Raw genomic sequence first — 26,833 nt, 5'->3', positions numbered from 1 at the left:
TCTTGGAGTCACTGACTGCACCACAAGTCAATATCTCTATGCTTATGCTGCTGTGCCAGTGCAACAATGTTGTGAGGAGCTCTGTGTAGTGGGCACCTGCTGAGGCAAAGATTTGAGATGAATAGCACCCATATTGATTTGCCTATAATGGAGTGGAAAAGAAAAATGTCCAGGTTTTGTTGCAGGTATTTTCGTGGGGTATTAAATTGGTGGATTAGTTGCAAACAGCAGTACTGATAAAGTCTCCTGTCCATCTTGATGGTTGGGCCTTTCTATTAAAATGACACATAAATAACCTATTATGTCCCCCACCCATGGAAATTCAAATGCACCTGTCAACTTGATAAAGCACTTGCCTGGAGGGAAGCATTGTTTACATTTTCACTCCATTCTTCAGAAAAAGTGAGATTCTAATTATTTTTCCCACTGTAAATTAATGCTGACTATGATGGTTAGCATATCTCTGTATTGTTATATCTATGCAAAAGTTAAATAATAGAACTGATCCATCATGTATTATGCAATGTGCATTTTTATGACAGGCTTCCCTCTGATTTTATTATGCCTTTCTTCATAAATACTTATTTTTTTCCCAGCAGCTGGGGGAATCTTTGTTGACTGCTGGTTCAGAAGTTAAAATCTGTCCTGTGTGAAAAGGAAAATGCAATTTAGATGTTTATCAGATGCTGAACTCTGCTATCTGCTAAGGGGGAAAAAATAAGGATATAAAAGTACACTCAATTAATTATAAGCTTCATTATAATAGACAATTTGTCACAGTACACTAAACTATATTTCTCTAAATGAAGCACATCAAACTCAATAATGCAATGCAACTGTTTCTACATATCAGTAACTTTTGATTCAGGAAGGGCAGACTAGTTGAGGTGAAACCAAATATGGACAGAAACTTTCTTCCATACATAAAATCATGCTGCATATTTGACCAAAACTTGAGCGTGACCCATAAACCATTTGTTAGAGCTCCTAGCACTCAATAATACTTTGTAATTTTTTTTTTTGTTTTGGTGCATTTCGTGATTCCTGCTTGAACTGAAGGCAGAACTGCTGAAATACCATAGTGGGGGCTATTTTTGCAATACTGCACTAGAAGTGGGAAATATTGTTGCCAGAAGAATTTTTGCTATCTGCTTTCTTACCTCAATCAGGGAAGGAGACATTGCTTAGAGGTTCTTGATATGCTCAGAGAACCCCAGGAGGTGGCCTGATCTTTCAAGTTCTTTTGTCAAGTTTTGCAGACTGAATTGGTTTGCATACCGTGTTGAAGGCTTATGCAAGCTGCCCTGAACCTTTGACCCTTTGTCTACTTGATACAGTAGATTTCTACTTCTAGATTTCTAGGCAAGTGTCAGCGATGGGTGTGGTTAAAATGTCTGCAAGATTCAAAATTAAAACCCTAGGGCTGAAAAAGGAAGGAGTGAACAGACAATGAGGAAATGCCTTGGCAATTGAGGCACTTTTGGGCTGAGTTCCATTTAGCTTACAATTGGCTGGTCCTATGGAGGCAGAAAAATGATCCTCAGGGTGAAGATGGCAGAGGGTATGGGATGGGAATGGGAGATGCCAATCTTGACCACAAAGGAAGACAAGAGCCTTTGTTGTCTTTGTTTTTTTTCTTCCCTTTTTTCCTACAATGAAACCAGCATGTGTTTTACTGCTGTGGAAGATCAAATTCTTACACAAATATACTAGGCCCTTCCACTACTGTCCATCCTGCCAGGAAGATGCTTGTGAAACTTCTTTTCTTCAGTTCTCCCTCCATGGCCTACTTGTGCAGTGACTTCTGCAACAAAGCAGCTAATTACTGGTGATAATTTGGGTAAATGGATAAGATAATTTAGAGACAGTTAAAGCCAATAGCCACATATATGTGGCAATACTGCTATTGCTTTGATCTCGCCATAGGTTGTTTAACTCTTTGTTCTGCAGGCAGCCAATTTCTACCAGTCTGTCCAGCAGCAGAAGCAATGAGGCCGCAGTGTAAGTGTTCCTAGATGCCTCTGTGGAAATGTTTGCTAATAATTAATGTCCACGATGGAGTAGTAAGCATACTCTTTAGGACTACTGGAAGATCAGAGAAAAATGACAATAATTCTAAATGGGGCAACCACCCTTCCAGGATTTTCATGTGCATTTTATGAAAAGTGTTGAAGTTTCCTTTCCTCTTTCACATTCTTTTTCCTAGCAGTTTTCCATCTACTTGAAAAGAAAGCAAGCAAACTAGGAAAATTTAATTCTTAGAAAAACTTCATAGCAATTTTACTATTGTTTGAAGATTATTTAAAAGAAGAAAAAAAAGTTTAAAATGCAGACTTGGTCAGGTGTCCAACAAAAGACACCCTCCACAAGAGTACAGTTGGCACTATGCTTTGCCCCACTGCCACAAAGATCCACAATTCCTCTGCTTTCACAAAAGGAAATTTTCTGAAACTGTAGAAGATGCAGCTAGAACCCATCGGTCCAATGTATTTAAGTTCTCAGCTGATTTACTGCCCATGTAGTGATTTAGATTTAAAAATGTTATTTAGCTGCCAGGAGCAGATCTGTCCATCAAACATAAGTCACAGGTGAGTAAAAGTGTGTCTCATACCCAGACATACATCTAGTATGTACATGGTCTTGGAAGTGGTGAATAAAATATATGAACACACACTTACTTCTTTTAAGTATCTTTTTTTCTGTGTTTAGTCCATTCCAAACAGTAAAAGTCTAAAATAAGATGTTCATCACAAAGAGGTTTATTGACAAACTTAGCTCCTTTGGTTTTTGTTTACAGATTCTTTTTGAGCCACGTCGTTTTTCTACAGATCTGTCAGGTTATTTTCACAATTTTTTTCAGAATGTCTTCTGTGGGCAATTTTCATCCCCTAAGATGTACTGCTCTGTTGATCTATTTACTATTTGTTCTTTCTGGTGTATGTTTGGTCACCGAAGTCATATAGTATTATTTCTGCTTTCTGACTGTCTTACATTTGTAAACAGATGAGTAATGAACAACAAATGTTGATGAGCAGATAATGAATAGCAGACACTCTCATTTACAGATATGCTCTTGTATGTGTTAAAATCCTGACTACCATAGGGAAAATAGCTTCTCCTAAACACTTTTCTACATAAAATCCTGTCTTTCTGAAGTTACTGAGGATGCTTTCTTAAGTAACTGATTCCAGCATCCTTTACAACATTTGGGAAATGAGGCATGGAGAGAGATTTCTCTTACCCATCTCAACCAGACCCATTCTGGGCTTGGAATACAGCAGGATTCTATGGAACAGGAAGGGAATGTATTTTATCACGTTTCCTTAGGGCGAAACAATGGACAAAGGCACTGCTATGCACAAGTAAATGCAAAAAAACTGCAGTCTTTTATTTGCACTCACTAAGTTTTTTGCTGAATTGAATATCAGTTTTCCTCAACTTAATACTTGAGTAGACTTCTCCACCCTCCCCGCCCCTTCAACCTCCCCCAATTTATTGTTGTTTGTAACAGTCTCTTTCTACATTTGTGTATTATTTATGGACAACTCAAATGTAGAAACTTAAAACCACATAAGATTTAGATCTGAAATGATGGGATGGTAAGCAACAGACTACAAGAGTAGCTGGTGCACAGTGGCTAAGAAATATGTGACTGCACTTTGTAATATCTAAAAAGAGGAGCTCAAAATAATCCCCTAGAAAAGATCTGCATCGCTGTTCATTTGGACATATCCATAAAGATGATGCTGTCGCAATTCAGAAACAAAAAGAGCCTCTGCTGTTTCCTAATGTTACGATGCTGAGCAGCTTGCCATAAATCTATTCTGGGATTTCTCCTCAGTCGTTTACAAAGAGGTTATTCTCTGCAAATGGTTATTTTCATCATTCAGTCTGTCCATGTCAGTTTATTAAATAAATCAGGGAAGACTGTAACAACAATGCTTCAGGCATTCATAATTTGACTGAAATAAACAAAACCCAGATACTACTGGTCCATTATGTTGGTCCATTATGTTCACAAATAGGACGATTTAGAAGCAAGTTATCTAACTGCAGAGTTATTACAGGCAGTTGTAGGTGGGGATATTGCACGGGTTTGGAGGCATTTGCCGCTGCTCTGGCTCCGTAGGTCAGAGTACAGCTGTTACACCACGTGTGCCTGCCAGAGGTCCTCTGCCAACAGCAGACCCAAGGCCTTTATTATGCTTCATTATTGCCCCAGGCACAGGAGTGCATGCTATAGCCCCATCAAAGTATGCTGAATATGTATAAGCATGTGTACATACTTACATTTCTATATTTAAGGGTTAAATATGGGTGGCATTGGTGTAACTAGTCATGACTTTCTCATGACACTATGACTTTTGGCAGTCTTTTTAGCTTCTCTTGTTCATGCCTTTGCTTTACATTTCTTCAATTTCACGATTTTTCGAATCGAGTTCATTTTCCCTTCTTGTGAAGTACCCCGTCCTTCCGAGGGTGGCTTGAAAATCTTGTCTACTGTCACAGCTAGTTCTGGGTGAGGTTCAGCAGTAGCCTCATCCAGAGCTGGATGCCACCAAGGTGCCTTTGACGCGGGCATCAAGGGTATTTTTAGGCATGTCCATCTGCATTCTTCTTTTCTCAGAGTTGCTGGCAAGACTTTTGGCAGTAGCATGTCAGACATGGGGTTTCAAATACTTAAGGGGTGCTGAGCTTCCCTTGGAGGTTAATACTAGCCAGCTTTTGTTTTTTTAATTGTAGAGCTACGCTGGTTTAACAAAGATTGCCTCCAGGACAGCACTTCCCATATTTACAGCTCTTACCACAGAAAATGCACTTACCATGTTTATGAAAGTTTCTTGAAGTAAATACAGAACCCTCAACTTTTGATGTCTTTTTTTTCTATAATTTCAACACTTTTGCCCTTTCAACTAAAGTTAACAACTTGTAACTTTTGCTATTTATTTGTCATGAGCAGCTTGCAGTTCTGCCCATTCTCAACTGGTTTGTGTTTGGTCCTTATTGCTCATTTTGTGCCTTTTTTTTGAGTACTGCTTTCAAATATTCTTTCTACATTTTTGCAATGCATGAAGCTGTAGTTGATTCATGTAACATTGCTAATAATAGTGCTATAAGCAGTTAAGAATCAGTACTACTCATAATCAAATGATTGAACGCACATGGATGCATATATTTCTCAACCTTTTTTGAAGGATTTTGTTTATGCTGATAGTTTCTTTAAGACACTACGAGTCAGTCTTCCTCTCATTCTCAATGTAGTTCAAAAAATTTAAGGAATTATTTTTTCCTTTCTCTTTTTACAAAATCTGTCAAACAATAGAAAACCTCACAGTACCTTTACACACAAACATGGCATTTTATGTACCCTAACTTAGAAGTATTAATATTAATTGGCCATGCATCTTGTATGTAATAGATTAATAAATATACATTTATTAATATCTTCATATTTAAAATGTTATCATCTTCTGCTTCAATAACATGTTTCTATATACTTGGTATGGCATGATACAGTTATACAACAAAGTACATTTGTATTTTTACTTACAAATGTATTTTTGTCTTTTGTTCTAGGTTATGTACTATAATTTCCAAAGGGTGATATAATTACCTTCTTTGTATGCGAAGCATGTTCCATTCCTTTTAAAGTCTGTGTATTTTTACGTCACACTGTACGTTAAAGGAACAGTGATTAAAATCGTTGTTGTCAAGGAAGAATGTATTAAAATTATTAATAAGACTTAAACCCACATGAGACTTACTGAATCATCTGATCTGACCTAAATTTATGACCTTTCATCCCAGTTCTTCCCTTTGCGTACTTGTACAAATACAGGAGGATCAGAAGGAGAAAAAACCTCACAAACATAATAAAGACCAACGAAAAATGTATATTGGTGATAGGTCAATGTTACATTTTGTGATTATAATAACATAAACAAGTTATAAGGGCATTCACATCAGCCTTCATTTCAAGCTGAACTATTATAAAGCAATTAATAGCCTCACACTTCTGCTTTAATTAAGTTATGTTGTGAAATATTCAGCAGTTGAACCTGTTCTGGCTTGGCTCTTTTATCATAGAATTACCATCCTTAATGTGTTTTTCTGCTGAAAGATGAATTTCATTTAAGGATTACTGTACACTGCTCTGGCATTTTGTGGTTTCTTGTCAGCCCTTGTGAATCTAGATCATAGCTAACTTCAGTTTCTTTGACATGTCCTATATGCACAGTCTCTTGACTAGCCTGTCTTTGTGGATTTATTAACTCATATTGTATTCCTGTAGAAATGAATGGACATTTTTGATTAACTTAATGATAGAAATTTCAGATGACAGTAGAGTTTACTTTTGGAGATTACTTCAGGTTATGTAGGCCATGGCAACTCTCTAGTGACTTATCACTTCATAGAAATGCATTTTGAAAGTTTCAAGGCAGTGGACATCCATCTGCCAAATACTTTAGTGCCAGCAAGCAGGGAATTGAATGGTCCTTCAGAGCTGGGATGTCTAAATCTGCAAGCACCCCCAGCACTGCTCTTTTCTTTCCCAAGGTTGGTTTCCAGCTGTTATATCTCACCGCATATTGCAGAGTGTGCCTTCAGGCAAATTCCTGCTACCAGATGAGTTTGAGGAAGGGTCAACGAATGGTGCTGTAGCCAAGCATCCCATTTGTCTCCTTTCTACTTGTGATTACCCCAGACCAAGGTTATGCAACTCATCATGGCACCATCAGTTTCGGTGGTGTTTTTTCACTCTCATTTATCTGATGATCAGACTGTGCTGTTAGGAAGGGGAGGACATGTCAATCAGTATTGTAACATTCTCTTGGCTTGTCACATAAATGTCCTTAGAGGGGGCTCTCCAGATCTTGAAATGTGACGATGGGCAGGTGAGCAGATCTGTCTGCTGTCGGGGTGGGTGACAAGCCAGAGGTTCCTGATGCCACACCTGGTCACGTATGGATATGGTGCCACAGGGCTGGAACCTGGAGCCAGGAACTCCCAAAGGAGGTCTTTGCCGTGCCAAGGTGAATTTTTGCTCAAGCACAAAGTTTTGAGTGACAGGGCTTTGTCTTCCAGCACAGTAATTTTATGCTGTATACCACACTCATCTGTGTCACTAATTGAAAATATATATGGTAATTTACTCGTGTGAAGATAATCTAAGGTCCATGCTGTCCTCCAGCATAAAAAAGCATCATGACAGAGATCATCCCATTTGCTGTGTGGATCCCCTGCAGAATGAGTTGCTGAGCTGGCTCTCCCAGCATTTCTCTTCCTCGAAGTCATAGATCAGGGAGAAGATATGAGGCCAGGAAGGGCCTGGTGCTCTTGATTGCACAGGTCAGAGCTCTCAGTGGTGAGACACTGGGATGAGAGAGGAGGGTAACTGTGATGGAATCTTTATTCCTATCTCACAAGCTGCCTTTCTGCTTTCATGAGAGCACTGGTCACCTTAGTTCTTACAGAGCAACTGTGTATGGCAGGCTGTAAGGCACATTTGTATTGCAGGCAGAAGAAAATGAAAGGCTTGTCCTGTCCTTGTAGCTGCTGTGTATTCCTAACAAGTTGTTCTGAATGAAAGCCTTTTAACACCAGAGGCTTTGGTGTGGGAAATTCAGACTGTGCGTATTTTACCTTAAATTTCAGATACTTCTTGTTTTAGAATGTATAAAGTTGCTCAGGACTGATTCAAATGAAAGGTGACCCTAAAATGCAGTTTCTTATTGTTCTGTCGTTCCTGGAAAAGAGTTGGAGATAATTTCTAGTGTCTGTTCCTACTTTCCTAATTCACCTAAAACAAGTCATCTCTTAAGGCAGTTGCTCAGAATAGCAGCATGCACGTCAGGATAGTAGCATTGACACACTGTGCTGGTTATGGGACTCCTTGTAATGTGTAAGAACAGCTGAGGAAACATGAACTGGAACACAAGCAAACTGAGCTAAATCAAACTTTTCCCAAGTGGAGAGAAAAATTAGTGTCTAGTGATTTTGAGATCTCTTGTAAAAATCTGAGCTCTTTGTTTCAGCAAAAAGAAAGAGTAAATCTATGCAAAAGAAGGTTTTGATGCACCTATCTTAAATTAGAGGTTTTCTGTTGCTAGCTTCATGAGTGAGTTCCAATCATTTCAGCTGGTGCAATATATTTTCTGGAAAGAAAAGGCATGTAGTAGACCAGAAAAGGAGTTATTTCCTCTGCATTAAGTAGAGGTGTTTGGGAAGACCACACCAGTGTATTGCAAGGATGCAACAATATCGCAAATACTTTCCTACTGTAAACCAGAGTAGCATCTCATAGAAGAAAATGAATGACACAATGGTCTTGCAAAGTGAAGGGTTAAAAAGCTTGCACTTCAGCGGGAGTATAAAATAATGCTTCTCATCATCAGTTCTAGTTAAGGATAAGGGGTACTTAAACTGTGTACTATGATCCACCTGAAGTCTTGAATTCTGCTCAGCCTATGTAAAGAATTAACATGAAAAGGGTTAAATAGAAATTCTGACTGACACAAGGAGGTACAAAACCTACCCAAGCAAACATGTTTAGGGCAAACCAGGAAACTAGGTAACTTTGTCAATAAACTAGCTTTATACAACACACTAAAATACACCTCATTTACTCTGCCTCGTCTGCAATTCAGTTAGCAGTACAAGGTTATTTTAATACTACACAGAGATCAGAGACTAAAAAGTGCTTGTGGGTACAGGCACAAAGGTTTCTCAAAGAGAGAAATACAAACACTCGCTCACAAAATTCTTGGGAAGCTTTCTTTTTTTTTAATCAGCATTGCTATTTTATTGTTTAACCTACCCTACTTGATCTCTCTACTTTTGGTTAATACGGGAGTCAATTACAGATTCATCTGTACAGAATTAACTTTATAGAATATACACTGGGGATTTGTCTATCTCCTCTATTTAGATCTATGTCATAAAAAAATATGTAGTGGAGAACTGTGTGCAAGCACTGCATATGGTACAGGCTTTGCAGATTTATTGTAAAATCATTTAAAATCGGTTAAGCTCTTGCCAGAAGTTAATTAAATATGTTCCTTGGGTGGGGGGTGGGGGGACTCTGTGTGTGTGCCCGTACGTGTCTGCATGTGTATGGGGTGGGGGGGGTGTTCTGTCTCACTAGGTGGCAGTGTCTGATTACATCTGGAAGGACCACACCAGCAAGCCTGGTGTCTCCAGCTGTGACCTCCAACACCAGGATGAAATCCCTGACTCTGCAGCTACCTCGAGAGGTAGCACCACCGTTCACATCTCTGTCTACACTGTTCATCTCAGCGGCTTCCACGAGCTCTACAGGCACTTCCTCAGGCTACCTGATGGGGCTATCATTGAGGTAGGTCCAAGCAGACTCCTCACCTGCAGGTTTTGAAGGCGTGTGCTTCAGAAGTAAGTCAGAAGTAAGTCAGTGTCGCAGTGTTGCCTGACCCTGCACAACATATACTCTAATATCTTCCATAGGAAGATCTCACTGCTAAACAGTAGTGTAAAATCAATGAGTTAATGCATTTGCAGTGCAAAGTAGCAATGTGGTATTGTTTATAGAGTCATTTAAAGGCAATTATGGAAGATATACATTGAAACTACACACATAGAGATTGTTTATAAATATATATTGCTTAGAACTGCATAAGGTTATTATGTACAGGAATTATTATATATAAATATACAATGTAAGTATTTTGCACATCTATTATACAGCTAGTACTACATATATGGTCATTCACTTAGTTCTTTCTGAGATACACAGAGCTAAGGCACAGCTAGATTACCTACTGGCATCTTGCAAGTTTTAAATTGAATCCTGGATGTTGTCAGATCTTTAGCAGCTTGTGCACTAAAATACAATACAGGATGTTATTAAAAAGAAGTATCACCCATTACTTGTTTCATGGGCTGCATTTTGTTCATTGCATTGCCATTTTTGTTCTAAGTGTTTAGAAGAAGTGCATTTCCTTGTTGCCTTTAGTCTTGTGTTGAGAGCTTTAAAAAAAATATTTGCATCTAAGAGAGAGTGAAAGAATATTACTTTACCTACCCAGATAAGAAGTGGGAGCATCATCACAGATTGTTTACCATAGAAATCTGGCACAAATGATGCCGAAGTACAAAGTTTTCAGCTGCTCACTTCTCAGGTGAAGGTTCAAGTAGGGCAAATGTTACTTCTGCTCCTTTGGTTAATGTTTCAAGGCTGCTTTCTTCATTAAAAGATTTTATTCTTAATGTCTTTGCCCTATTTGCCTTTAAAAAAAATAATTTAAACAAAACTGTCCTCAAAGAATCTGAATGTAAATCTCTGCCTCAGTAACTTGTGATTCACCGTGGTGAAGACACCAGAGTCTCAGAGCTGCCCAAAGAAAATAAGAGAAGGCATGTAGACTCCATGAAGTAGAACTTAATTACTGAAACAAAGAAATGAGCAAATTCAGGTCCCTGCCTCAATCTGTGAAAGAAAATCTTCATACAAATCATGGGCTAGATTTTTGCTAGAACATGTTTTCTGTGTCTAAAGTAACAAATACAGCCCCATTTCTACTTTCTGCCTGTTGGAAACAGTAGCTCTTTGCAGAATGGTTTTCCTCAATGAAGTTCTCCTCAGCTTTTTGGTCATGAAGTTTCTGTCAGCTTCCACAAGGCTGTGGAAGGAGGCGCTTCGAACACCCAAGACAATCTTAACCTAGTGCACTGGTTCAGTTCATCAATCCCTTCTGTATTTCTGAGAGAGGAGAAATGTGTTCCCATACAATATAATATTGTCTTCCCAGGTGAACTTCCCAGAGACTTCCAGCTTCTGAACTGATGCTGATCAGCATCTTCAAAGTGAGCACTGCGCAACCCAGGTGTCTCAAGACACTTTCGTGCAGTTTCTCACACCAGAGCACAACATAGTCTATCCCTAAAATTTATATCACTGAGTCTTATTAGGAAACATTTCTTCACAGAAAAGACTGTGAAGCACTGGAACAGGCTGCCCAGGGAAGTGGTTGAGTCACTATCGCTGAAGGTCCTTAAAAGGTTTATAGATGAGGTTCTTAGGAACACGGTTTAGTGCTAGAATGAGGTTATAGTTGGACTCAATGATCTCAAGGGTCTCTTCCAACCAGAATGACTCTATGATCTTGAAAGCTGCACCCGTAATTTAGGAGGTCAATGCATGCTTAACAGCATCTGTACTTGCAAAATTAAATACAATTACATATAAGAAATGTGCTTAACTAATAATTGCAGTAAATCTTACATACAGATCTTACATTTAGCTGATAATGGATGTAATTATACATTTGTGTATTTTATAGGTCAGGGCATTCTACTTCAGTCCTAAATTAGGAATATTCTATAAGTCAATGAATTTTTAAACTATGTGCTGAGTAGTGAGAAGTTATTTGCCATGGGGCAAATACACCTGAGCTTTGCCACTTGCTGCTGTTGCTGCCCCTGTCTGCTGCAGCTAGTTAAGCAGTGGTACTTGAGTGGCCTTAGAAAATTGTTTCAGGAGCTGAAAAGTTGCATTACAACCCTAAGTATTTATAGCTTTTAAGGGTGTGAGAAATGGATACTACATGGGCTTCCTGTGATAATCTGCTGAGTCTGCTACTTTTGTGGACTACTGCATCATTTTCAGTCTTAATATTTAGAGCTAGTTCTAAAGATTGAGATGGTTTAGTTTACCTAAACCTAGTCTAGGAATTTTGTCCCTAGATATCCCTTGGAAAGATTTTTTCTGGATCCTTACAGTCCATTTGGTCAGAAATCTTCTCTTCTTCTGCAGTCTCAATTTATTCATTGCCAGTTTCTCTGTTTTTATTTGGATCACTCTTTGCTGCAAATAAGACTTCTCTCTTCCAGAAGTTTACCTACATAATTTTATACATTTTCTGCCAGAATGGGTACAGCACTTCATCAGAAGAAACAAGATGGGCTCCCCTTTTGCTTTTCATTGCCATCATCATCCCACGAACAGTGCTGAAGGACAGGAGAGCTCTTCTTCACAGTGGCCAGGGCAGAAATTGTCACCTCTTCTCTCCCTGTCATAGGAATGACAGCTGCCTTTGCTTGTTCTTTATTATCAGCCATCCTCCTTCTCCCCATCACATGTAAGATATTTTTACAAAATGTTATCTCTAGACTGTAAGCACATGGCCTGTAGAAACAGTCTGTGACAACTGTGGCATGTCCTTCATTTGCATATACATTTACCTCATCTGCAGAGTCTATGGAACAAGAAAACAACCAATTTTTGCTTATTTTTCTTCTCTTTTGTGTGAGCCAGTGTTGTACAACTGCAAAATACAAAGAATAATTCAACAGCATCTAGGAACTGGGGGTTGCATGCACCTTCTTCCTGCAAAACAGTTATGCTTTTTATTACAGTAACATACTGAGTGTTAAAATGTGATTACTTCAGTGTAACTTTTTGTTTCTTTCTTCACTTTCATAAAGAAAATCTGAAGGAATGTACCTTTGAAGACTGGAAACTTTTCGATTTCTATGACTTTCAGGGATCACACCTGAAAGAGCTGTAACACCTATTCCTAATTACTGCATCGGGAGCTACTTAATTCCAGAATTTGGGGACTAAAAGCTCACCATTGGATGTGTAATGCTTTGTGCATTTTTATAGCATGATGGCTGCTGATATTGGTAGGCATCCTTCATAAAGAATATATGTGCATATTAGTAATAGGAGGAAATGAGCAGTTTAGCAAAAAACAGCATAGAAATGATAGTAACTTTAATAAGTGTGTGAGAATATAGACATTGCTGAGAGGGTACTACCAGCATAAGGAATAGGTTCTTAGTGTTCAATTAACGGAGGTGTGTGGGCAGGCTAGTGAGCTCTGGCTTACTGGAGTAGCAGTATATCTTATCTTTTGTCAAACACGAGGACACGAGAACAGTACTTAAATCACCAGGCCAAATTCTTCCTCAAATTCATGTGTTCAGCTCCTAGTGACTTCAACCCCAGATATATTTCTGCATCTGCAGATAATTCTTCAATGGTCCTGAAAGAAATTTTGCACAATCTTGCTTTAAAATTCCTTCAGTGCTCATAAGGAATTTACATTATATTCACAACCTCATCCTACTCTTTTTTACTTCAGTGAAAGAAAGATTTCCTGAATTCAGCAAAGCACTTAAGTGTGAACTTCATTTAAGCCAAGGAGCCAAAACACTGACTTTAATTTTTTATTTTTATTTTTTTTCAGTAAGTAAGGCCAGTTTGCAAGTGCTGTGTGCAGGAGTACACTAGCCAGGAACAAACGTCTCTCTATACAATAACTTCTTTAAAATATCTGTTTCTTTAAGTATGGTATTCCCATTAAAGGTCCAACTTTGCTGGTATAACTAGAAATTTCATGTCTGGTATGCAAAGTAGTTTTATAGGTTTCATAATCATGAGGCAAAAATAACTGTTTTAAAAGGAACATTAAGTAAAAGGTGACATGTATAAATTGCCCTAGAAATGTTAAATAAAAAGATTTTTTTTAAATGTGCAGCATAAAAATTATAGAGGTTAAACTTGTAAGTACAGTGCTTTTATCATAAGCATTGTAAAATTCAAGGAATTCACATGCAGTAAAACCCATTTTCCTTTTTGCCTATAATATATTTCTCCTTTATAGTATTCAATTTAGATGTTAGCTAGCCAAGGAGTGACCTTCCCAAAATAAATCACTTTTCACGCTTTCCCTTATTCATTAATCTTATGTTATTGTAATATGCAGGCAATTATTGAGTTTTAGCATCTTAAATGTATTGGAAATCCATGCACGGAAAAGTTAATGATAGTGGTACGTGTTTGCTGTCTACATGGTGATAACACCAACTCAGTGATTATTATCTTGACTCTTGCTGACTGGAGTTGATTCCTTATTAAAAGGGCAAAGATAAGTCACTTTAACTTAGCAAAAAATCAGTTTCTTATTATAGGCCCAGTAAACCTCAGCATTGTAGAGAAACTTTTTTGTAAAGTATGATTTTATCTATTAAATAAACCTACACAAATGTCAAGGAGTCATCCAATTTAAACTAACTGAATGAAAGATCTGTTTTCTCTAATTACTTGAAAAGTACCTAATAGTAATAGGATAAGACAGCGTAGGTGACTAGCCTATTACTTAGTTTAAGCTATTTACATCAACCCATATGCTATAAATTATGTCTAAACTCTCTTGCACTTCTGGAAAAGTGAATAAAATCATATAAGTTTATTTTGAATACAAGATCAGATATGGTATGCTGAGTGACACTTAAAAAGAATGAAACAGTAACTGTAGCTTATTTTCTGAAGCAATCTTGACACTAATGCTAAATTACAGCTTGGAAACATCTAGCATTTTTACCTTTATGAGAAAAGGCTTTTTACATATTTAACATAATTCTAGGGAAAATATACTGGAATTATGTATAAAGATATGTACACTGTAACCAAAGGGCATTTATATTCCCCAGTAGAATACTTACAACAATTTTATTGCCATTTGGTGTCATTTTCTAACAGATATAAAATACAGCCAGTAAACAAACTAGACTTTAGATTTAAGCTGACAGCTGTTCCTTCAGAAGCAATATTCAGATATTTAATCTTAAGAATACTGAATATTTTACAATTGTTTGAGCAAGCTATACTTTTAGCACGTGAAGTACTGCGTGCTTTTATATACAGTTCTTGGATCTGATCATGACACTAAAAAACAATCTTAGGATAATCTACACATTTGTCGCTCCCATATATTCCCTGGACAAATCAACAAATTGCCTCATGTTTTATTCTTAATTCCACAAATTCTTTTTATATACACAATGTTACTGTGAATATTGGGCCCTATTCTTTCCATATGTGCATATGGCGTGCAGTTTACTCCAGAGGAGTTTGTATACGTATCTGAGTGCAGAATTTTCCGGCTTGTATGCTGTTTTCATAAAGAGTCTCCCTGCAGTGATCACTAAAGATTTATGGAGAAGAGGAATGATTGCTTTAGCTCAGTAACCGAGGTCGTCACACTACCTAAGAGCTTCATCATCATAGAACATCATAATCTCACCAGATCCTGCAAGGGGGTCAGGAAAGCTCTGGCTTATCCATAGCATAAACTGGATCAGCTGAGGTGAGTGGGTGAGGTCTTCTTGGCTGGGGAGAGGCTGGGCAAAGGTAATTATTTGGTTTAAATTGGCACACATTAGTTGGTTTCAGCAGCATCATGCCAGGTCATCCACAAACATGGCCAGTTTACAGTAAGTCAGTTTTCTGGAGATCCTACTAAAACTAGGGATTAACAGCAAAGGTTTATCCCTTGCAAGAGTGATTCTACCCACATTAATGCATGATTGTGGGCATATGCTCCTGGGCTGAATAGGCTTTGCCACATGCTGCCCACCTAATTCTGAGATCTAATCTTGTCCCATTGAAGGCAAATAATATTTCGCAACTGCATCCAATGGGATGATTCCTCTCAACATGCAATGCAATTAGCTGGGAATCATACACGATGAAAGACAGCTAAGGGATGCTCCCATGGGCACAGAAACAAATCAGTACAGCCTGCAAATTTACAACCGTTTAGCTGGGGGTCATGACAGTATTGCTAGTTCCTCTGCAAACAGAAGTAAACCAGACTGCTTTCAGTTATCTTTACCAGTATATATTTCTCCTTTAATGCTAGAATTCAATTAATTAAAGAAATAAAATTGTTGTCCAGGTGGCTCTTTTCACCCATCTGACAAGATAAAAAACAAGAAAAAGAGTTTTCCTGGGGAAATCTTGTGTTTGTGTACTTTTCTCTTACATTGATCCAACTCATTTTGCACGTGACATGTGAATTCTGTCCTGAAATTGAAACAGACTGTTGCTCCCTGCCCTTGTGATGGTTAAACCAACACGTTCACTGCAGATAAATAGGGCATACACGTTATGTCTCAGCCAAGGAAAATTAAGTCTCCATACCTTCTGTTTCAGGTTGTTTACGTTTTCAAGTATAGGATTATGTCCTTTTTTTGTTTGAGTAAAATTGAGGTATAGTCTTAAATGGAAATGGTGACTGTTAATTATTAATCTATTGTCAAGGTTATGCTGCTGCAGGATGGAAATGCAGGATGCAGCCTTGTAGCATGCGGTCATTTCTGCCCTCTCCAGTTTTCTCCAAATCCCAGGTTCAATCTGCTTTCCACCCCAGAAACTCACAGAGCCATGGGGAAAAAGATGTATTTCCATCAAGATACCATGTCTTGCTCAGTTGTGGTGGAGGCTGTGGTTCGATGGAAGGAGCAGGAAAATTATAAGACAGAGCCGCCACTGTCTCTCAGCAGGATACACAGGCTTTCAGATAATCAGAAAATGACAGAAATACCTACAGTGCAGCATTATAGCCTTGTTCTGTATATGAATATGCAATTTTAATTCATGCTGGTTTCTTTATTACTGGCAGAGAACATGAGATGAAGAGCAAGGGTTACATACCCAGCCAACATATACACAAATATTTTATGGGCACGGACATTTACATTTGTTTTTCCATGGGAGCTTCAGGAGTTAGAGCTGTTTCGTTTGAATGTTCACAGAAGGGATGAGAGCAAGTTTTGCCAAAGCGCATCCATTCAGTCTGACCCAATGCTCATTGGAAAAATATCGTCATATTGCTGTAATTGTGCTGTATAAGAAATATCAGTGCTAACAATTAAGGTGTACTTTAAAAGTGCTATTTGATATTGAAACTCCTCTCTTTCACTTCCAACCCACTAGAAATGCTCAGATTTTCTGTGTTTTCAGTGATTTTCTGAAAGACTTTATGCTGCAAGGGTACAGCAACAGACTGCTGTGGAATGTATTTTGTACTCTTAAATGCCTGTAATCTTTATTCACCTAACATGTAATTTTACCTGAATCAGTACTAAAATCTCTGAAGTCAAAGGATAATTGCCAAAACAGCATTAAATTATTTTATCTGAATTAAAAAATAAAAAGAAATAACCTTTGAAAAAGTACCTTGCAGCTACACAGATCGACAAAATGCATCAATTATAATGTTGCTCACTTTATAATTACACTGCAGTAAGTGCACAGTGAACTTTACTACATGGTTGATTAACTGTAAGGTTACTGCTATTAAAGCACTCTAGGAAACAACAACTCGGACTTTAGTTTAAGCACAGAACTCTGCACAACATCTGATCAAGTCTAAAAATCTGACATATCCAAACAAGCTTCAATTTAAAGTACACAAATAAATGATAGCACATGAAGTGTAGCAAAGTGCTTCTGTTGCTTTGGTCAGGCATGCCAGAGAGTGAACTATCAGATTGGAAAGAGCTTTTGGTATGTGTTAACCAATACCAACAGAGAGGCATTTCCAGTGAACCTCAAGTATCACTTGTATCTTATTTTTTTGCATAGAAACATGCAACTTAGTGTTCCAGCTTCTAGGGAACTAATATTAAATCTCCAGGGATAGCCTGATGATTTTTTTTTTCCTCCAATTATTGGAACAGGAAAAATATTGCTGTTTCTGTTATGTCATTCATGCTATAGGCTCTGTTTTGGTCTTCTGTCTTCTTGACTTTGTATTTGCAAAACTGTTGCTACGAAGCCCTGTAATGATGTTGTATCTCTGCTTTATGTGTTCCGAAGACTGTTCATGCCATGAGAAAAACAAATTAGGACAATCATTTCTTAGTGTAAAAGAGTATAACTGAAAACTAAGCAGTAGGTATTCTGTGTGAGTGGTACCTAGCTATAAAGATAGTGTAGCCTGGTAGAAAGAAACTTGCCTAGGATGTAGGATGTACAAGACCACTCCAACATTCAATCACAGTTTTTCATGTGAGGAGAGGAATATCCCCTCCTTTGCCTGTATGCCACTGTTCAGAGATAACAGCACTTCCCAGCTTCATAAGGTATCAAACCCAGAAGTACAACAAAGATTTTAAGATGTTTCATCAGATAGAATATAAAAGTACACAAAAAAACAACAGAAATTATTCCTGTACATAAACCAGCATTTGTATAATTTATTACAGATGTGTTAAACCAGGTTGAGAATAGCAAAATACATTAAAATATTATAGTATTACTGGAGCAACCTACTTTTTCCATGCTAGCATTTGAGTAACAGCAGCTAAGGAAGAGCTGAGGCTCTGTTATTTCTCAGCGTCTGAAATTTGACTTCTGCTCATATTCATCTGAGCAAAATTTCTTTTATATGGGTGCTCCAGAAAGTGAAAAGAATGCGAGCCAGGACACTCTTGTGCAAAATGCCACCCACATGACACAAGCTGAGGATCTGACGTGCAATGTGGTAACTACAAATGAACTGAGCTGGATCTGAGACAGTGTCTTGGCTTCATTACCAGTTTCCAGTCCTATAACACATCATCTCCTCCTCATGGCCATGATTTTCTTCTTTGAAGGTCTATTCTTTATTCACTCAAATCTTCTCCATGTGTCAAGAACATCATAAGAAGAAATTATTAAAAGCAACGAGCGTAAAAATCCCCATTCCACTGTTTTACTAAAGCGTTTAGAGTCTGAGAAAAATTAGGCGAATTCACATTTCACATGTGTTTAAATTGCTAATCTCACTGCTCTATCTGTATTAGTGAATACATTTACAGTAACTTTTACTTTATAATTTTTTGGCAGAACTGTTAGAAAAATTGTTATAAGCCTAGGAGTGGAACTGAACCATGAAAGCTAAACTGTAAGCTGCTGTAAAGCTGCGTTATTAGTATGACAGAATAAAATTTCACACACACAAAAGCTTCTAAGCTGCAATATTTTGAAAGCAAGAAGAGAGAGGTGGGGAAGTGTAATCGAAGTCATCCGTGTTCCTTCTGATATTTCACTGAATGCTGCCATAATGATATTTTGGTTTTGTCCATTCTGTTTTTCAGGCATTTGGTGATATTACTGGAGAAAGTCTTTTGTATAATGAAATGAGCACAGCCCAGGAGTGCATAAGCAAAAGGGACAGTGTGCTGCACACATCTTCACGTGTCAAGCTGAGGGAGAGGAAAAAGTGTACAGCAAGGTGGAAAGGTATTGTTTTCAGTTTCTGTACCTAGCTGAAAAGCAATACTGATACCTAAGCATAAAACCATGGGAGGGGTAGAAGAAAACAGATAATTTGCAAACACAATTTCTTTTGGAAAGATTAGGGTATGATCAGTTAGGGCTGAATTTTCACAGTTGTGTTTTCCAGTGGGTCTTCATCCTCGGGTAGTTTTATAGGTCTGTTGCAAGAGTCTTGAAAGCTGTCTTGAGAGGTGTCATTTACTCAATGTCACACTTTCTGTTCAGAAACTCAGTACAGTAATGCAATCCAGAGCAATCTGGAGCAAGGGCCAACATTTAAAGCATGCTGAGGGCAGTCTTAAATCACCTACTTTACATATAATCAGGTGTGTGTCCACACATACTGGTCTGAGTGGGAAAGTTCCAATCTCTCAGGCTTGCATTGTGTTTGCCACTGTGTACTGAGAGCCACTGGACCCCTCCCAGTGCCTAGAGAAGTACATGCAGAGCGGAACATGCCCTCATAGTTGCTAAGTGAAGTTGCTGCTGATCAAAGGTAGTATCAGGGTGTTCAGTGACAGATAATTACAGAACACGCTGAGTGTTCTTAGATGTCACTATTATTGCAAGATATGAATTTCCTCTCATTCCTTACCCAGGGTCTCAGTACCAGATCTGACTCCACCAGATCCCTGCACTTGGCTGAGTCCTACCCATGTCAGTTTTCTGATGCCCTCTGAGGAGTAAAGTTCAGTTAAAAGAACCTTGTGTCTACTTTTATACATACAGTTGTCTTGTCTGCTGACAGAGAAACCTTGGAAAGTTCAGATGAGCACACAAGACACAGTTTTTTTCTTCTGCCCCTCTACTCTGCTCTGGTGAGACCCCAGCTGGAATATTGTATCCAGTTTTGGGCCCCTCAGTTCAAGAAGGACAGGGAACTGCTGGAGAGAGTCCAGCACAGGGCAGCAAAGATGATTAAGGGAGTGGAGCATCTCCCTTATGAAGAAAGGCTGAGGGAGCTGGGTCTGTTTAGTTTGGAGGAGACTGAGGGGTGACCTTATTAATGTTTATAAATATATAAAGGGTGAGTGTCACGAGGATGGAGCCAGGCTCTTCTCGGTGGCAAACAATGATAGGACAAGGTGTAATGGGATCAAGCTGGAACACAAGAGGTTCCACTTAAATTTGAGAAAGAACTTCTTCTCAGTGAGGGTGACAGAGCACTGGAACAGGCTGCCCAGGGAAGTTGTGGAGTTTCCTTCCTCAGAGACATTCAAAACCCACCTGGACATGTTCCTGTGTGACCTCACCTAGGCGTTCCTGCTCCAGCGGGGGATTGGACTAGATGATCTTTTGAGGTCCCTTCCAATCCCAAACATACTGTAATACTGTGAAATTTAACATGTGGGCCCTTGCTCCTGTATACCTCTTTTTGGGGGAGGGAGGTCATCAGTACAGTGTTGCCGAAGTACTCACATCATGTCTTTCTCTACATCTTTTCTTCTAATCTTCAGGAAATGACGTTGTCTCCAACAAGAACTAATTCCCTCAGTAATGTGTAGTCGGCAGAGTTGTTTACATCCTGATCCATAGCCATGGTATGGTTACTGTCTGACAGGATCTACAGTTCTGACATCCACACCTCTGTGCGTACAGTGCTGTTCTGCAAATGCTTCATCCATAGCTTTTCTGTGGCTTCAACAAGCTTTTCAGTGTGGTGAGATCAGATCACAAATTGGATCATGCAAATACAATTATTTCATGTGATATTTTTTCCTTCCAAATAGTGGGACATTCCTAGATTTCTCAGGTTTGCTTGTTCGTGCTTTTTGTGGTGATGGAGAAAATGTTACTGACTTGTCTTTCAAGTTTCATGACTAAAACTTTGACAGTGTTTTCAGCAATTGTTCAAAGCACAAGACTATTTAATTGCAAGGCTGTAAAGATGCCCAGAAGAGGAACAATGGTGGCTTCATGCCACCAGTTCTGTAGCCAAATCCCAACAGGCTGCAAAACTTACAAGATCCCAGAGAAGATAATTTTGTTGGGGTCTTAATGTTGGTCAGACCTGCCTCCCTGGGAGCTACAGCAGCTTAAAGCAACCTGGAGGTTATTCTCATGCTCATTAGTTTGAAACAGTCAGTGTCTATTCTATTTGGTTTCATACAAATGCATAAGAAATGAAGTCCATGCCCCAAAGGCAATGACTGCGAGAGACAACAGAAGGAGAAAAGATGAAAAAGGGCAAGAAAGGTGAAATTATTTGTTCAAGGTCACCAGTGTCAGAAGAAAACATACTAATAAAGAGCAGACTGCCACTGCCCTGACTCTTGGTCTTCCCTGTACTAGAGTCCTATTTGTCCTGAAAATGCAGGTGAAAATGGGAGAAGTCTTACCTTCCTGCTATCTTGAACCATTAATGTAGAAAACTTGTAATCAATTAACACAGTAATCAATGATGTTTTTCTAAAATGTATGCTTTTCTGATGTCCCCTTGTTCACACTGATATGGTGAAACTTTTTCAGATGCATTTACCTTTGCAAAATCTTTCCCAATGTCTTGAACACTGTTGATGAATTTTGATTCTTAAATCTATGTTTCTCATCCATCTGAATAATCCTTAAGATGGTATTAGGTAGTTACCTGAAGGTTTAAATTTCACTCCTGAAAACAGATTGCAAGGAAACAATTTGGTTTCTACAGGTTTTTTCTTCTTTTAATTGATTTGTATGCATGTGCATACACTCGTGTGTTTGTGTGTTACACCCAGACAGAAATGGCGTTAAAAATCTTCTGAATATCTACCAGAAATTATGTGATTTCTGTGGGTTGTATTGCATCAGTTATTACTTGGATGACTTCTCTCTGTCATAACAGGAATAAAAATTGCCTTTTTAATGCTTGCTTTGCCTGTTGACACTTTAAACTATTGTGCATAATATTGAAAATGAAACTAGCTGAAGAGAAACCACCCCGTTACAGAATTTTTCTGTGGATTTTTTCCACCTGAGCGAAGTCGTGCTTTTCACCTGTTGCCCCCATATTTGGGGTAATACCAATTACCTCACAATGAGTGACTGACATAAGCAATGGAGTGGAGGCCACTGAGATTGCTTGTGTACATGACTGTCCTCTGCTATGAGTTCTGATGGTGATCTGTCATCTAGTGCATTTTACAAGTGACAAGACAACATGTGTGGGCACACCATACTTTGTGCATCTTCTTGGTCTCAGTTTTGTCTTTGAATGTGACTGAATGTAATGGTAAAACCTCCTTTGGGCAATGTTATATCTTAGGTTTCCCATCGCTGAATTAAGATATCCCAGTCTGGTTCTGTGAAATTTTGACTTTAGCGTTGGTAACATGCCATTATTTGGTTTAATGACAAGACAGACTTTACATGAGGAACCACCACACCTTCAGTTCTGATATGAATATGCTGATTTTTTAACAAATGTGGATCTGGTCCTGAGACTTTGTTCAGCATGAAGGATTTGATTCACCACTTCTATTCCTTCAGTTACATTGGCATGTCTCCACTGATTTTTGTCTGATCTAGGATGTAAAATTCTGCAACAGTACCTATTCTTGAAAGCAGAATTTAAAGTATTCCTAAATATCAGGTAAATTTATCTTACATTTTTGCTGAAAATATAAAATCCTACCTATCAGTTTTGGTTTTCAAATCCTGTGAGTTCCCACGATTTCTGGTTGATGTACACTGGGTGGCATTGGTTTTGCAATTGTTTTCTGAAGTGCTTTTATCAGCAACATCGACCATAATGCTTAGTTATAGTTGGATAGTAATTGGCTGTCTATGCAATGTTCCTTTACAACAATTTTCTCCCGTGTAGCTGTATATATGTAGTCATTACTGAAAAGTGTAAATAAAGAATCCTTTTAGTGGTGTAGTTTCCCTAGGTACCTACTGTGCTCTTATTATCTAAAACATACTCCCCATCTGTAGTTCTGTTCTATTTAAGGATAAAGACATAAGTATGAATTAAAAATTAAAACGCTTGTTGTAGATTGGAGAGCAAGGTCTATTAGAATATATCTGGTGCTAGGCTCACAGTACAGTAGATAGATTACACTGAGCACCAGTTAAGCAAGGGGATGAAAAATGAGTGATTTTCATCATTCAGTTAAATATAGTGCTAAGTGGTATGTGCTAGCATTAAAAGCAAATTACTTAGCACTTCACCAATCACAGCATGAGAGCATTCCATTGGAAGCAGTATTTCCAGTGATGCTCAGTCCTTGGTTTTATTAAATAAATCAGCTCTTAATGCTTAAGGAAGCAGTTGAAGACATATCACTATGATAATAAAAAGATTGAAAATGTAAAAATAAAGAGCAGCAGTACCTCATTTTAATGAAATGCCCTAAGACAACCTACCTTTCTCTTAACAATAAAACTCCAAACTGCTAGTAGATCTGTAATATTTGCATCTCCTGTACCTTCTTTAGGTCTTCCTTTCTTACTAATGAATTTGACCTTTCCTTTTTTTTTCCTTCTTCTTTATAATGACATCTTTTTTTCTCATAAATCTGCTGCCATGTCACTGAACATTTTGATGAGCTTTTCTGATTCCCTCTTATATCTCCTTGATAGGATATTATTATCCAGTAATCTAGAGATGGGGAGCCTGATCTTCAGCACAGGTTTTTTGGTTGCTCAGTTAAAGATGATGAAGATGTGAAAATTTACACCAGAAGAGGTCTTGACATTGAGGGCTACCTTTATATCAAGCAGCAATGCTATTTACTCCACAGCAATGAGCATTGGGAGACACTCAAATCTGCTGCCTGAACATGTGGAAGCTGTGAGAAGACATAAACCCATCTCAGACTATTTCTAAGCCTCGTCCTCCTCTGAATAGGAGTCATCTGGCAGAAGCTGCACAGCGAAAGGCCTGGAAATGACACATGCAGGAGATGGCTCAAGGTCTCAGCCACAGCTGCATCTTCACCAGCAAGATCAAAAAGGAGAGAAAATTACAGCTCAGGTGTCAAAATTACAAGATTGAGGATACTATGCATGAAGTTACCTTGAGTCCTTAATGCTTTCCCTGGTGTCATTCTTTGGGGAATCTTGTTTTAAGGGTTTTTTGTTTGTTTGTTTTGGTGTTTTGTTTTGTTTTGTTTTGTTTAATGACTAGGTTAGAAAGCTGTTTTCTTTATTAAGAGAAAAAGGTACGAAATGCGGGACAAGCTAAAAGGATGAAGACCAAAAGTTTCCTGTCAGTATGTAATTGTAGGAACCCATACAACCACCTCTTCTGGGATTCATTGTAAACAGGATAGTCAGATATTTTCTTTGGTCAGAGGAGGAAAGATGCATCAGCTTAAACTTGTTTCAAATACTGCTTATTTCTGGGTATTTTTGGAGACAGGGCAAAGAACCACCTGAAGGGATAAGTTAGATAGTTCATCTATTTTAGTACAAAGGTTGGCTGGGGTGTTTTGAGTTTTATACTGGTCCTACGTTTCTGAGGATATGTGAAAATGATGAGATCTGCCCACAAGAAGTACCTTTTCCACTTGTGCTTAACAACACTTTAGTGAAATCAGCGTGGTCCTATACAGCAGAAATTTTTTTGTGTAGGATAATGATGTTTGACCTGAAAGATTATTTTGTAAAAATCTTGGCTTATTTTAAAAAGAGTTTCTCTGTGAAAAAAATTGTCAATTTTTTACAATATATGTTCTAAAACAATGTGTTTAAGTAATGCTTCCTTCTCTTGCTGCAGCAGATTTTCATTCTAATTCCCTACCTTCTTCTACTTAGATATGCAGATATGCACTCAGAAATCTATTTTTGTTTTGTTTTGTTTTCCTTGTTGTACAAAGTCTTTAACTGAAGTACTTCCTTAAACCTTTAAACAACACACATTCTTTTTGGTACCAAAATAAGACTTCATTCTCAAAATATTTAAGGACTTAATATTTAACCTAGTTTTCAAACACAGGATTCCTTTTTACATTTTCTTGTCTGACATGTAGTGGTTCTGATGCATCTTTTCTGGGTATGCCAATCCTGTCATATACACTAATATGAAATAATGACACAAGGTTGACTTAACTAGACATAATAGGGAATGTTTCTAAAACATTCTGTATGGGACGTATATGCACAGATCTTGCTACTTGTTAATGAAATTGGAGAAGTTCCTGATCTGCACTATGACATATATTTATAATAGCCCCCTATTCCAAAGGCGCGGAGTCCTTACATAGTAAAATAATAAAAAATAAAAAAGACACCATACAGTACTTTTTCAGATAAATTTTAAACTCCACCATCCAATGGAAAACATAACCACACTGAATTTGGAGAAATAGACAACTATCTTTGCATCTAAAATCAGTACACGAATGTGTGTGTGTGTGCTCACGGGAACAGAACAATAGCAGGACAGGTTTCAGTGGCAAGGCTAGGTATTTGAAACCTTTTCAGGGGTTTTTCTTTTGTCCATGCTGTTTAAGCTTTTATTTCCTACTTTTGAACTAAAAATCAGTGCTTGAAGGCTTTTGCTTTTGTATTTTTCCACAAATATTATCTGTGAATATATTAGAGAAGCTCTAAACTACCTGAGAATGTATGTTATTTTTTCAGATTAGAGATGGAAAAGCCCAAAATTTTTAGTGGTCTCATCACATTATGTTTTTTCTTTAAAAAGTGGTGGGCAGGAATTTATTGTAGTCTCCTATTTTTCCATTTTTTCAAGTTTCTGTTAAGAATCACTCATATTTTGGATAAAAAATATTGTGGACAGCTGACAATGGAAAGTTTACCGCATCATATCGACTCTTAAATGCTGGCTTTTCCCTATGAATCAATGGCTTTATGCACATGAATCCAGCTTATCAAGAACTGACGTTTTACGCAAGGCTAGGGCTGTACTTAGAAGCTGAGAGCCTATCTGTGCTCTGTTGACAGAGAGATTTTTACAGAGAATGTCAAAAGACCTGGTACAGTTACAACTTGGTCCAAAAATAAAATAGTGAGACCAGATTAAGAGCTGTTGCATCCAGGTGTCTAATTTTTAGCCTTCCTCCTGTCACATACACTTCTACCCTTGCTATTGTTGTGGGCAAAAGCTCTGCTTTGAGTGCAGCTGTGCCACCTGAAGAGATCATCTGCAGCTGCTTTTTCATGTACGACCAGGTCTCATGGGAGCTCTGCCTCACCCGTTTCAGGACAAGCAGAAAATACCTTCTGTTTCAGCTGCTCAAGCTTTGCAGAGTCATTTTAACCAAAACCAGGTGAGAAAGCATTTGCATGAGCAACTCCACTAGCAGCTCTGAGTGCAGTCATCTCTGAGGGAAGGGTGTAAGGACAGGTGTGGGTGATGCTGTTATTCCTTCACCCAGCACAGCTGCAACTGATGTAGATTTTTGCTCTATGCATGTCTGTCTCTCTGGTTTGAAGGTTTATTTCGAAGTCCCATGTTTCTTATTCGACTGCAAATGTTGTGAATGGTAAGACAGATCTTCAAGGTGAGAGTCCTCAAAGACAGCTAAGTGGTTGAAGTTGACACATGGACTTTAATACTCATTTTAGTCCACGATTTAAAAAAAGGTAAGAAGTTTTACGCTGTGTGAATGCACGAGGAAGCAACACTGAGAGTCTACATCTACATTAGCAGTAGTACAGGACGGTAGGAACAGGTCTGTAGAGGAAAACAGCTGGTGCTGAAGGTCTGGGATCCATAAGACAGAGGTTGTGAGGGATTTCTTCAGATGAGTTGTAATCTGATCATGTGGACTTGATGGCCATTAGTTGCTGGGGTAAGAT

The 26,833-nt window shown here is 38.3% G+C and overlaps 1 protein-coding gene across 1 annotated transcript in view; it reads left to right on the top strand.

Annotated features, from left to right (window-relative positions):
- The window catches only part of LOC136097754 (uncharacterized), a 190,710-nt gene extending 168,904 nt beyond the window's left edge, over positions 1–21,806 (top strand). Inside the window, exons 23-25 of the mRNA XM_071805503.1 lie at positions 9,146–9,355; positions 18,907–19,051; positions 20,545–21,806. Coding sequence (XP_071661604.1) covers positions 9,146–9,355; positions 18,907–19,051; positions 20,545–20,573 — 384 coding nt within the window. The 3' untranslated portion in view covers positions 20,574–21,806. The remainder of the gene's footprint in view (positions 1–9,145; positions 9,356–18,906; positions 19,052–20,544) is intronic.
- The last annotated feature ends 5,027 nt before the right edge of the window (positions 21,807–26,833 follow it).

This window comes from Patagioenas fasciata, chromosome 2, assembly GCF_037038585.1.
Source record: "Patagioenas fasciata isolate bPatFas1 chromosome 2, bPatFas1.hap1, whole genome shotgun sequence".
Lineage (NCBI taxonomy): Eukaryota > Metazoa > Chordata > Aves > Columbiformes > Columbidae > Patagioenas > Patagioenas fasciata.
The sequence above is the reverse complement of the archived record's forward strand: the minus strand, read 5'-3'. Positions and strand labels throughout refer to the sequence as shown.